The sequence below is a fragment of the Crassostrea angulata genome, chromosome 4 (genome assembly GCF_025612915.1).
Source record: "Crassostrea angulata isolate pt1a10 chromosome 4, ASM2561291v2, whole genome shotgun sequence".
Taxonomy (NCBI): Eukaryota; Metazoa; Mollusca; class Bivalvia; order Ostreida; family Ostreidae; genus Magallana; species Magallana angulata.
Window position 1 is genome coordinate 22,305,869 of NC_069114.1, and position 13,882 is coordinate 22,319,750.

General features: G+C 31.9%; 1 protein-coding gene across 1 annotated transcript; it reads left to right on the top strand.

The window, feature by feature from the left end:
- The first annotated feature begins 232 nt into the window (after positions 1–232).
- Positions 233–8,386, top strand: LOC128179301 (uncharacterized). The gene is made up of 3 exons (XM_052846696.1): positions 233–559; positions 6,342–6,431; positions 6,974–8,386. The coding sequence occupies exons 2-3, from the start codon at positions 6,347–6,349 to the stop codon at positions 7,933–7,935; spliced, it is 1,047 nt and encodes a 348-aa protein (XP_052702656.1). The 5' UTR covers positions 233–559; positions 6,342–6,346; the 3' UTR covers positions 7,936–8,386.
- The last annotated feature ends 5,496 nt before the right edge of the window (positions 8,387–13,882 follow it).

A 13,882-nucleotide genomic window follows, 5' to 3' on the forward strand; every position in this document is an offset into this window, starting at 1 on the left:
GCAATATCAATTAATATGTATTTCTAAACCAACTTTCTGTAGACATTTCAGAAATTGCAAGGAAGGTTTATACGAATATACCAAAAACTTTTTTTGGGGGGGGGGGGGGGGGGAGGAGGGGGAGGGGGGGGGGGGTAATCAACATAATCAAACTTAAGAACCTATACTTATCACCCTTTTGAACCGTACGTCATATCTAAATCATCAGAGACAGAGAGAGAGAGAAAGGGACACAGAGAGAGAGAGAGAGATCTGTGACATGTAACGTCACATTCTGAAATTAGAGCTCTAAAGGATGGTTTTTGTAGAGTTTTTCAAAAGACCTGCAGAAACACAGGTGAACTTGCATCAGCCTGTGGATCCGATCATCGATTGGTTCGGTTCCACATCACGGCTGGATACCTTGTCGCCAGGATCCGTCGATATCACAGCATAAGCACACGGGAAAACGACAGGAAATCATTTTCTCCATTTACAGCGGACCGTACTCGGCTCAGTAGAACTGATATTTACCATTACCACTATGGTCAGTGAAATACGAAGAGGAGTTCAGATATTGGTAAGGAAGCTAACTAGTTTGATTTACTCTTTATTGATGTGACTTTTCCCCACAATTTTGTGTCACTTTTGTTGATCTGGTATGTATGAATTAAATATACATATATGTTCCTATGTAGGTTCCTGATAGTCGATAAGCAAAGGAAACTCTGTTACAGATTTTTAAACATAAAAAGATTTACAGTTTTGTAAAATATTTCTTGTTTGATATTAACAACTTGAGAGACATTTGAAAGCTCTATTGAATAAAATAAAAGGAAGCATTGCATTTTAAATTAACTTGCAAAATTTACGCTGATTCTTTGAAATTTACCCGTGACATGATGTGACCAATATAGAAAAGGGTACTGGTATTAAATCCTCGTTTGAAGTACATTTATGTAAGCAGAGTTACAGTGAATGTCCTGTGAAAGATACCACGATGAAACAAATATGTATACTGCTTCTGTAACATTTTAAAGCAATGAATTCAAAATATCAGATTAAGAAAACAGAGTGATGAACAAATAAACCATCAGATCTACCTTAAAACTACGGACATCAATTTTTTTAGCCTTAAGGTGGAATAACACACCATCACAAGATGGCCGGTTTCTGATCGAAACGACATTTCGTTTTATTAAAGGCATTTTATCGACGGTAATATGTAACTTTCAGACTAGCAGAGTGGATACAGTGTCGGGCCTCTGTTCCGTACATCCTGAGTTCGAATCCCGCAGGGGCTTTTGTTGCTACTTACTGTACTTAATTGAATTTTTTCGATATTCATTTTTTTCATCCCCTAACTGCAAACTTTACATTTGACATATGTACAGATTATTTATCATTATATCTTTCATAATCAAATAATTTACTGTTAATTTAAGTGACTTTTTCCAGGTGTGTTATTCCACCTTAAACCATAACTTGAAAAAAGAAAAAAAATCCTTATAAATTAGATATAAAATTTGAAAAATCTCTTACATTTACATGTATATTTATATAAATTTCTTAAATTAATTAAAAAAGTAAATAAAAGACTACCACTATCACACCCTCTTAAGCATCGATCCATGTCAAGAGGGTTTGAAATCTTACATATAGCAAACGAATGATAGCTGAAACCGATTACCATCGTTTTGAGCGAGCTAACGGTTAATCACTGGACAATTTCCAACTCTTATCATTTATGAAGTACAATGTGTTTTTTTATCTGAGTATTTTGAATTTTTCTGCAAGCCTGCATTTTATATAGTATTATGCGTTTTGTTGTGAATCTGTAGGGTTTTTCCGGAGAAGACGGTTTGGTAAAGCAAAAATATGTAGAAAAAAATCGGAACAACGTTGTTTATTCAACATTTATATACATGTACTAATTATTCAGAACCTCTGTTAAACCGCGAATCTTGACATTAAATCATGGTCCCTTATTGTTGTAGAAGTAACACAGCTGAAGGGTTACATTTAAATGCAAGATTGCCTGTTTTGTTTCACTCTAACGACCGAGAATATTTGTTTACTAGGTAACCAATGTGCTCTGAAACTTAATCGATAAAGTTTATTTCACTAATTACAAAATCTAAACCACGAATAAAGCTACCAGTTTCTATTTCTATAAGTAATCATTAAGACTTTTGTTATTACTGCTAGATATGTTTGAATAATGTGATTTCAAAATCAATCGGTGGTTTTGATATTCCGAAAGGTTTTCATTTAGTCCAGAGACTGCTGATGGAAAAAAAAAATCAAATTCATTATATTTAAACAGCAATTGTTACTCCTACATTTATTCAATCTGAATCAGTGCTTTATTTATATCATATGAAAGTAATTTAAATTAGATTAACTCAGTTTATGGGATAGTAATACAATGTATGCATTTTTCATACTGAACAGAATTGATGCCACGTCATTATAAAGATAAGGTTGGAGCTTTCCGCCTCATGATTAAATTTTTATTATATTTTAAATGTCATCGACACAAGAAACTGAAAAAAGAATTAAAGTATATCATAGGTAATAAAGATACTTCATATGCTATATCACGTTTTGTAATTGATCACTCTAACGACCGAGAATATTTGTTTACTAGGTAGCCCTGTTCTTCGTCTGGAGCAGGGCACGTAAAGTCTGTGTAGAGCGCTTTATTGTAAGGTCTAAAATGGAGTATTTTATACAGCCATGCAAATCCTCTCTCTAAATTCTGATCCACACTGTATGGGAGTCAAGGGTATGTTTGACATACACCAAACCACGATCAGTGGCTGTAAATCTGAATTGAGTCACTCTCAACCCTAATTAAAAAACTTCTATGACGTCATTCATTGTATTTAGTCAACGTTTATTTTCACTATTCAATCAGCAGTTGTTGGATATATAAATATCCAACTGATGGATATCCAACAGTGCATAAAACAATTAACAATGACAAAATGTTGAAAACGTGTATTTTCAACATAAATCCAAATTTATAACACAGAATCTTGTCATCCATAAAATTATATCTGATAAGCCACGAATGAAATTTCAGCAGAAATACATGTATTTCCTTTTCTTGACTTGGGATTACACATTAAATCACTTCCATAAACACTTTAAGACTTCCTCTTTGAGCCTTCAACCATAACACTCCTTTTCATTAATTTTAACAATAAAAGGAATATTGTCGCACTATGACGTCGTAAGACTCCAATCAAATTTTTAAACAAATCATCGTCTGTTAATTTACGTCAAAATTCTTATTTTTCCTTTCTCCAAGTCTAAAAGATCATTCAAACGGTATCCGTGTCTTTCTCGGAACTGTTCACTTCTATACTTTGCGTTAAAAAATTCATCATCTAAATCTATGTCTGCTCAGTACAGCGGAATGGTTTTCTATAACACGAGCACCAGTTCACTCGTCCATGAATAAAAGGTGTGTTTGGTAAGACTACTGTGTTTTGTACTGTTGGAATTATAAATGAGCTAGATGCTTTTGTATTACAGCACATTTGGATATGTAATAGATAAATAACGAGATAGTGTTGAATAGTTTAGAGAAAACATGGCCCTAGGAGGGGATGTTTTCTCTAAACTATTCAACACTATCTCGTTATTTATCTTACTTAAAAAAATCCCCCATTGAACCTCAAAGAAGGATTGACCCATTCATATATCCAACTGTGTTGTAATACAAAAGCATCTAGTCATTTATGATTCGAATAGTACCATACACAATAGCCTAACCATTCACACTTTTTATTCATGGACGAGTGAACAGGCGTGCATGTTATAGTAAACAATTCCGCTGTACTGAGCAGACTTAAATTTTTAACCCAAAGTAATACAATGTATATTGAGGTCTACACTACCAGGAAAGACACGGATACCGTTCGAATGATATTTTAGACTTGCAAGGATAAAGGACAAATCAGAAATTTTACGAAAATTAACAGACGATGATTTGTTAAAAATTTTGATAGTAGTCTTATGAAGTCATAGTGCGATAATATTCCTTATTTTGTTAAAACTAATGAAAAGGAGTGATATGAAGCATAAGTGTAAAGGTGTTTATGGAAGTGATTTATATGTGATCCCAAATCTATCAAATTAAAGAAAAGGAGATATTTCTGCTGAAATTTCATTCGTGGCTTATCGGATATACTTTTATGGATGACAAGATTCTGTGTTATTAATTTGGATTTATGTTGGAAATACACGTTTCAACATTTTGTCATTTTTATTTGTTTTATGCACTGTTGGATATTTGAATATCCAACTGATGGGCGGTTGGATATTAAAAATATCCAACCGCCCATCAGTTGGATATTTATATATCCAACAACTGTTGATTGAATACTGAAAATAAACGTTGACTAAATACAATGGGTGACGTCATAAAAGTTTTTTAAACATGTATTTATAAATGGGTCATTGCTTCTTTGAGGTCCAGTGGGGGAAAATTTTTCTAAGTAAGATAATTAACACGATAGTGTTGAATAGTTTAGAGAAAACATCCCCTCCTCGGGCCTTCGGCCCTCGGAGAGAATGTTTTCTCTTATCCATTACATAGGCTCGAGTGTTGAAGAAAGCATTCCATTTCAGCCATTTATTCCCATTTCTTCCCACATCTGTTTCCTCCATATCGTGCCATGGTGTTACATTTTGTGGGAGTTTTTCCTACTGTTACATATACTTTTTAATGATCTTATTCCTTTCCTTTTTGTTTCTCTATTTCTTTTCCTTTATTTCCCTTTATTTATTTTAAAGCATACCAACACGTGAACTGCAAAGGAATTTTGAATGACTAGCGATCATGAAAAGAAGCTTTACGTTTTGTACAGCAGCGCCACAAAGATCTCCTATTTGTCCCAAGCAGTTTTCTGCATCGAAGCTGGAATTTTACACAAAGAAATATAATTATTAAGCAAACATTTAAAAAAGATCCCCCAAATCAAAACTTAAATAAAATCGTTTATTGTTTGTAATCCTACTTCATTACAGCAGGTGAGATATGAAGTGAAACCATTATCCTATAATCATTTGTAGCCCTGTCATCCAGCAAGTAAAATATTGCAATCAATAACCTCAGTTCGAAACTGCAGTATTCCTCTATTGATCAATTCGTTTAAAAGAACTACCTTTATCATCAAGAGCGAATAATTTACTGCAAAATGTACAGGCAGATTGCGACAATTATTTACACAGACTGCTGCAGGCTGACATTTGCTCCTAGGAATCAGTGAAGGAACTGGATTAATCTCCTACTCTGATCTGTAGTTACACTAAACTGGTTCCAGCCCCAGTCTCCATCCAATTAATAGTAATATCTTTCTTTCTTTCTTTCCCTCAAAATATTTTGTCTTTGTCTTTTCGCCTGAAAGAAAACACAATACTAGTAAGTTTATGAGTCAGGTATGAAAAAAATGCATTCCGATTTTGCGCTTAATGTATAACGAAATAACTACTTAATTTTTTTTCCCTTGTTTTACCGTTCTGTATGAACCATTTTTCATTGTTCTCTTTTTTGGCATGAGCTATTCATTAAAAAAAAAACCCCACAAAAATAGGCACTATTTCAATCCTCCGTAATGTTAAGAATTTAAGAATGCTATTTAAAATGTAATTCCATTTAAAAGCATACTCAAAATGACCGTTTGACAACAGAGGGCTAACAGCTTTTTGATTGATTGGTAAATGAATAAGTATCAATACTAATTAAAGAATCGCGGTGATTCAGCGATATATCTAAAAATATTTCATGTAGATGATACAAAGCATTGTCCCTAGCGACGATCATGTGGCAGGTTTTACTAACTAATATATAAGAGCTGTATATAAATGTAAAAATCTAAAGGTTTTTAAAGCAATATGAGCTGTATTTTTTAGAATTTTATTTTGCTGCAAAAACGTGCTAGTATGATAAGTCTGCATGTAAATTAAACTCTTACGATAAAAAAGGTTTGAAAGAATCATTAATTTTCGTAAGAAGAAAATTTTCTCTTTTAAGGAATGTATAGCAGATCAATTTTTTTACAAGACGACAATAATACAATTTTGCTTCATTTAAGGCTTCTTTGCGGCTTTTCAAATTAAAATATGGCTAACAGAACTTTAAAAACCACGATATGTTTGTCCTTGTAGTAGAAATTATCATTTTTCCTAACAAAAATTTCAGCTCATAATTGCTTGAACAATTGAATTTGTGAAATGTCCTATGAGTTCAGAACAAAAACTATTGTTAAAGATTATGTAGAAAGTTCTTAGAAGCCTTGAAAATGACAAACTGTAAAAGAACGATGACGAAGCAATTTATTTTTTTCCAGGTAAAATGATTGATTCGCTGAAAAGAATCATTGGTATTTGTCTGCGTATCCAGAACCAGTTGGCATGCTATATGTTGTTAATTCTACTTGGTAAGTAAAGTATGAAGGAAAACAATTTTTTTTTCTTTTTTCAATTATCTAAAGAGGAAAGAGTGAAGTATGTGAATAATGGATATATATTTTAATATAAATCTTGAAGTTGATACGTTACATTTTATGAAGTAAGCTATGTATTTCACCTTTTTTTTTACACATACTGAAACACTATTTAGACCAAAGATGAAAACAACACTTTTTTCTAATGTTTTACAGAAGTCTTAAATCATTTTTTAATCTGTGCTTTTTAATTGGATAACAAACCTTTTCCAATTCATGTTATCACGATTTCATTATTAATGACACGCATAGTTCAACAACTGTTGGTAAATAATTTACATTCACTAATAAGAACACAAGTGTGTTTATATATATATATATATATATATATATATATATATATATATATATATATATATATATATATAATTCTCTCTCTCTCTCTCTCTCTCTCTCTCTCTCTGGATTTAAATTAAAAATTAATGTGTTTTTTTTCTTTCTGGCAGTTCATGAAGCTATTCAATATTTATGTTTAGATTGTTTTTCTGGAAACGCTTATCCCACTGGAACAAATGAATCTAGGATAATTGCATTCTTGTTTCAATACGAGAATAACAATTCAGGAATTGCTCATATTCGTGTTAAGCGATCCAATGAATCGTCTGTTCCTCAAAAACAATATGCTAATGCTGTCGAAGAATTTTATGCTGATCCAAACAATAGGGCTATGTACCTTGTTCTACCTCTGATAGTGCTTATTTATGGAGGTTGTAGTTCTATTTATTGCATTCACAAATGCTGTCGATACGTAAAAAGAAAAAAGTTGGAAAAGGAGATGCAAATGAGAGAACGTTTAACATCAGAAACAGGAAGTTGTACTGAAATGGAGGAAACAAGTGAGAAACAAAACTTTGAAACAGAAGCATCGTCCTCCGTTGATACCGGAAATCATAAAAAACCAAATGGAATCGAGGTTTCACCCCCACCCGCATACAACAATTCCCTTTTAGAGGATGAAGAATTGCCTTTGGAGGATTTCGAAGACTACAGTGGAATGCAGGGCAACCAAAAAGACCTTAGTAGACATAATGAGTCACACCAGTCAAATCACGAAGAGAAGAAAAGTTATTCACATCAGGAAACCAGTTTTATCGATGAACAGAAAAACAAGCAATCAGTGGATTGGAACAAAATTTCAGAGGATAACAGAAGCATGGATCAAGTGAATAACAATTCCGTATCCTCTGCTAAAACATCAAGATCACAAAGCAGGCCGAAACCATCACCTCCACCAGCATATGAAAAAAGAACCTCTCCAGATGGGAAATCCTCCAGAGGCAAAGAACAGTACGATCTGACGCCAAGAGATATCGAAGACATTTTGAATTACTACAGTGACAAGAAACATATGCCAGATGTAATACCAGATGACACAGAAAATGTCGTTCCATTGAAAAAGAAAATAAAGAAATGGAAACATAGGGTTTTTAACGGATGAATGTAATGCATTGAATAAAATAAAATTGCTGCTTGTTATTATTATAAAAAAAATTACTAAAAGAATCAAAATTCAATTATAATTTTTAACGGTTAAAACGTTTGATCTAGATAATCTTTTTTTAATTTGTGCTCTGCACAGAACTGTACTATTTTCATTGTATGACTCTTACTTCTTGTCTGTTGTTTTGAAGAATTGAAAGAAAAATACCATATTTTTTTAATTTGTGCTCTGCACAGAACTGTACTATTTTCATTGTATGACTCTTACTTCTTGTCTGTTGTTTTGAAGAATTGAAAGAAAAAAACCATATAAATATCGTTCAAACACAACGTTAATAACAATTGCGATTGTTTTGTTCTGTAAATGTGTGTCGATTTTGATCTTGAGCACAAGTTAAAAGATCGTCGATACATTGAGAGATTTTCAATTTCATTAAGAAACGAATGTTGTTGGGGTTGTTTTGGGGGATGGGGGGGGGGGGGGGGGGGGTGGGTGTTTGATTGTTTTTTTGGGGGGGGGGGGTTGAACTTAAATTGACATTTTAACCCAAAAACATATCTCATTTTAAGATAATGATGTAAAAAAGAGAAGATGCTTTAAAAAATTAATGTTTGTTGGGGTTGAAAATCTGAGTATTTATCTCTTCATAGCCTATCAGCTGTTTGAGGTTATTCAAGATTAACAAATTTACAAACCAGGTTGTGTTTACATTTATTTTTGTGTAGGTAATTACGACTAATGAAAAGGAATGGAAACAGCTAGGATAACCGGTTACCAGGAACACAACTGTGGCTTTGTAGTAAAAATATACAAAAAATAAGAGTGAATTAAATATAATTTACACGCGATGATATATAATTTGTTTATAAAGAATAAGGGATCCTCACCGACATGATTTTGTTCGGGTTTGATGTCATGCTGCCATTTCTTCAGGCATGAGTAACGTATCATATATCGTATTACGCTTATATAACATCTGAAAAACTAGTACTAATTTGATCGTTTGCGGAAAGTAATTTACCTTATAAAACGGAATAGATGCTAGTTTCAGGTTAAATTGACATGTTATTTATCACTGGAGTAATATGAACACGTATTTAAATAATCCATTTCAGAACCTACACAAACACATGTAAAAATCATATTTTTGATTCAGAACAGTCAGGATCGTTGTTTGAATAGTCCAATACAATGCTTATTGTTATATTTTTGTATTTTTAATGGGAGTTTGACATGTGTAGTTTAATACCTTTGACATTATCTGTGATACTTGATGCACATCATTTCTTATACCAAAGTATGTGTTAGTTGTAGAAATTTACATTTTGCATATGTACCAAGCACGTTTTATGTTAAAATGATGAATGCTAATCACTATTGAATGTTTAATAAAATGATATTTCAATCAAGACTGGAATCGTGCCTTTTATTATTGTGTCTATTATCTAACGTGACCTACATTCTAATATTCTGGGTGTATTTTGATAAGATAAAATTTAATCAATATCTCATATAAGTGGAATGTTTTTAGAACAATTCTTGCGTAGATTTGAGTAATGATAGCAAATGATGTTACTGATCATCAAAGATGATTTTTCTCTTCCTGCTTTATGATGTCTTTAGACTGCATCATTTCACAAATTTTAAAATGTGTTATTTGCAAGAAGTATCCAATAAAATTTTCTTCTAGTTTTTCGGAAATTCCAATGAAAATTTTATTGAAATAGTATCATAAAAGCAAAATAACGTTAAAAAGACGTAAAAAAAATTGATAATGCAGCGAAAAATGGAAACAGTACACGTATCATATATATATATATATATATATATATATATATATATATATATATATATATATATATATATATATATATATAAAAAGCACTGAATAGAATCAACAACACTAGGCATCTTTAAAGTGTCGGATCTAATATATAGATACTAAGCCAGTAAACTGAATATAAAAAGCACTAAAAATGGCTAACGACACGAACAATAGAACAATGTTCGTGTCGTTAGCCATTTTTAGTGCTTTTTATATATATATATATATATATATATATATATATATATATATATATATATATATATATATATGCAATTGGTTTATACAAGTGAATTTACATTCATTTACATTCATCGTCATGTTTAAATACTTAATTTTCTTTTTTCATATTACAAGAACGGACTACAGATTTTCATGGATCAAACAATAAAACTTGAAACTTACGTCTAAATGTAATGCATACGATTAACGAATAAATGTTATTTTTGGTTTAATTTTGAGCCCTCTTCCTGGTCCTACCAGTTCATAAGGCATAATCTGGAAAGAAGATGGGTGGATAAGCCGTGTAAAATGCCTATATTAAGACAGATAAAATACAGTAAAATTGAAATATCTACAAGTCTGATTATTTTTTAAAACATTTAAAACAATGTATATTTAACATAACATCGATTTGTAACCCTTAAAAATGTTCAATACTTGGAATATGTTGATTTAAAATGGTGTATGCATATCAAAGCCTCCAAATATAGTGTCATCCTTTCTTATACATAGTGGGTCTGTGCTCCATATTTTTGTCATATTCTAAATAAGTTTTAATAGAAAACAAACCGATTTTCATTTTTAAAAAACTTAGAGAGATGACACACTATATATTAAAGATATCATTTTGAAATTATCTAACAAATTGCACTTTGTTGTCACAGAAATTGCTCAGTGACTTGAGCACTAGACTTTAGGTAACCTTAAAGAGCTAGGCATTTTAGGTTGTAGGTTCGATACCACTGAAACTTATGTCAACAGTTTTTTCTTATCATTTGCTCAAATATTAAAATCTGAATATAGTTAGAAATAGCGCTTTTGAAAACTTGTGTTATAACATTTTCAAATAGACTTAATTGGTTAAAATTGAATATGAAATTGTATATTACGAGTAAACCAAATGGGTATTTCCGCTATCTTATACCCATCGTCTTTGAAACAAATTCAAATTAAGAGTAGACTCTTACATGGTCTGATTGAAGCCACTCCATTCTCCTTTGACTCGTCAGGGTCTTGCAGGTATCGATAAGAGATCATTGTCACACGACCTCTACATTTAATTAATGATGATGATTAAATGATAATGACTAATAAACGGTCTTTTAAAGTTTGTTACAACGCCTATTGATTCGCAATTTTCCATTTTTAAAAAATAATTTTCAATTGACTGCTGAGATTTTGGCGATAAAGAATGTCACGTGATATGTAATGTGTATCGTCTAATGTAAATGTACTGTGACCGCCAGTTATATTCATTTTATTTAGAAAAAGCACTGCCGGTTGTATTTACTATGTTGTATTGATTGAGTTTGACGATCCTATTATTCTGCATTAATTCTGAGTTATTAGTTAAAAAGCGATAATTGAGAATAAACCTTCAAAGAATAGTTGTTCCAATTGGCGCACAGGGTTACACACCAGAACAAAACTCGCTGTTATTGGGTATAAAAATAATCGATAATGCGATAAAAACAATCCAAACTATTGGTATTACACACGACTTGCCATCGGCTGTAGCGTAATGGAGGCAAATAAGACAAAGAGACTATTTTAAAAAGACTATGATATTTTATAAATAATGTTTTTTATATCAGTGTTAAGAAGCCCTGAACTGACCAAACTTACGGTTAACAAATTACAGGTAACACTTATATATTGACGATGGCAATATAAAATTTAGTCTCGATCAATATTAAACCCGATGATTCTCATATCTACCTCAAGCCATCTTATTGCCACCCTCCCTATACCTTTTTAAGAAGTGTTCCTTAAAGATAAACTACTCAAATTTGACGAATCTGTCATTGATGAGATAACCAAAATAGGCATGGACACCCTTTTGCAATACAAAGAGAAAAAAAACAAGTACCACTTGCCACAACCTATTTCCCGTCCTCCTGGCCTTACTGTCACCAACCTCCCTCAACTACTCAATTACTCAGTCTCAAGTCTGAGTATTAACCTCAAATTTATGCACTTTTCTTTAAATGATTTGAGTTGAGCGATTTGAAAATTTTGGTGACGGTGGAGCCAGATCTACAATGAATCTATTCATTCTTTGTGCTAACGAAACAATGAAAAACCTTTTCAAATTGTTAGTAGTTAGAACGAAACTAATCAATCCACTGCCAAATGGTGGCTTGAAACTTGTTCCAATGCCAGATGCCTTTTGGGCAAGCAATGACAAGGACAGATCTACTAGTCCCATTATGGGTCGCAACGGTAGTATAAAATTATAACCTTTTTGATATCGGTCAATACATGGTTTTACAGACCTGATGAGAGTATTAAACCGAGGACGAAGTCTGAGATTGATATACTTTTATCAGGTCTATAAAATCATTTATTGACCGATATCAAAAGGCTATAACTATTTTATTGTATTAAATCAAAAACTTATTCTCTTCATTTTCTTCAAGCTTATATATAATAGTAAAATATTTTGTTCATAATGTATAGGTGTTTATTTTGCTATTATGGCCTCACAATGTCGCACGTGCTAAAACCAGTATTTTATCATGAAAATCTTTTTTTAGTATAATGAGGTCTATAAATTTTCTATTTTTAGTATAATAGGGTCTATAAAGAATTTATAGCACTCAACTTATTATATACATGGGAAAAATACTATATTATAATAACATGTCTTGTCGCATTTACCCCTTAGCTGGTAGGTTTGCTCAAAACGCTACTTTGGAGAAACTAGTTACCTCTTCAGAAAAATCAACATCTACCGTACCACTATCAAAACAAAAACCAAACAGTCCGACGGGGAACATTTTGACATCATTCAACACATATGGGAAGCTATGACAGCAAATATAGTGGTTATTGACCATTATGATAATTCTCACTGAATCGACACAGAGAGGAAAAATTTGGATACAAAGACTTCTACGTGGCTGATCTTAGATTTCAGTTAGTTGCAGTTACCGTGGTAGCCTTCACATAGTATGGCGAATCAACCGTTCCTTCAATGTATGGTTCATTGGGCTGCGTTTTACAAAAGGACTTACGATAAAGTTGCAAATATTATCAGTCTCATTGAATGATATTTAAAGAACAAAACTCAGACAGAACCATATTTATACAACTACTCTGAAGTCCATGATAATATTTTCAGCCATGAGAATGAACATTGATTAGTTTGTTTTTAATTAGCATTCATTTATTTGGTCGTTAGTCGTAAATTCTGCAGTCCTGATCGACAATAATGATAATTTAGTATGTTTAAGAACTTTTTAGGGATAATTCGTTACATAAAACATAACAAAATAACATCGATATTTTATTTCATGATTCAGTGTCAAATTGATGCAGAGAGATAAAAATTTAATGACATGGGATTTCACCTATTTATTGATTTTTACTAATATCTATAATTTAACTGAGTGATTACAAAAGCAAGCGAGGTTGTCACTTGTTTGGAGATGAAAATCTATACTACTATATTAAAATAATAGACTCGAATTTTTGGGCTTTAAGGTATTCGATGTATAACGACCACATTTTGTACCTAATAAATGAATGGTCCGATATTCTTAATCATGATATCATTTTGAAGGTGTTATCAAATAAAAATACTCCACCAAAGGAATTATCAAAATTTTGATTATGATTATGATTATGGTCCAACTAATTACACCTTGAATTTTGCATTGAAGTCTATGGGCAACGTATGTTTTATCAAGATATTATAAAAAGTAACTTAAAATTTGTTACACTCTCTTGGTTAATACATGCATAAACTTTCTTTTTATTGAAATATAAAATAAAATGAATCATTTACCGCAGATATTTTGACGAAATTAAAATTTTCTTTTTTTTTCACCAAGGGGAGATAACTCTTTTTGAGGTGCAAAATGCAGGGCTCACACTGGACCAAAATAATGTGTC

Coding starts and splice junctions, on each gene's coding strand:
- LOC128179301 (XM_052846696.1), top strand. CDS start 6,347: ATGATTGATTCGCTGAAAAGAATCATTGGTATTTGTCTGCGTATCCAG. Junction 6,432..6,973: donor TATGTTGTTAATTCTACTTG/GTAAGTAAAGTA, acceptor ATTTATGTTTAG/ATTGTTTTTCTGGAAACGCT.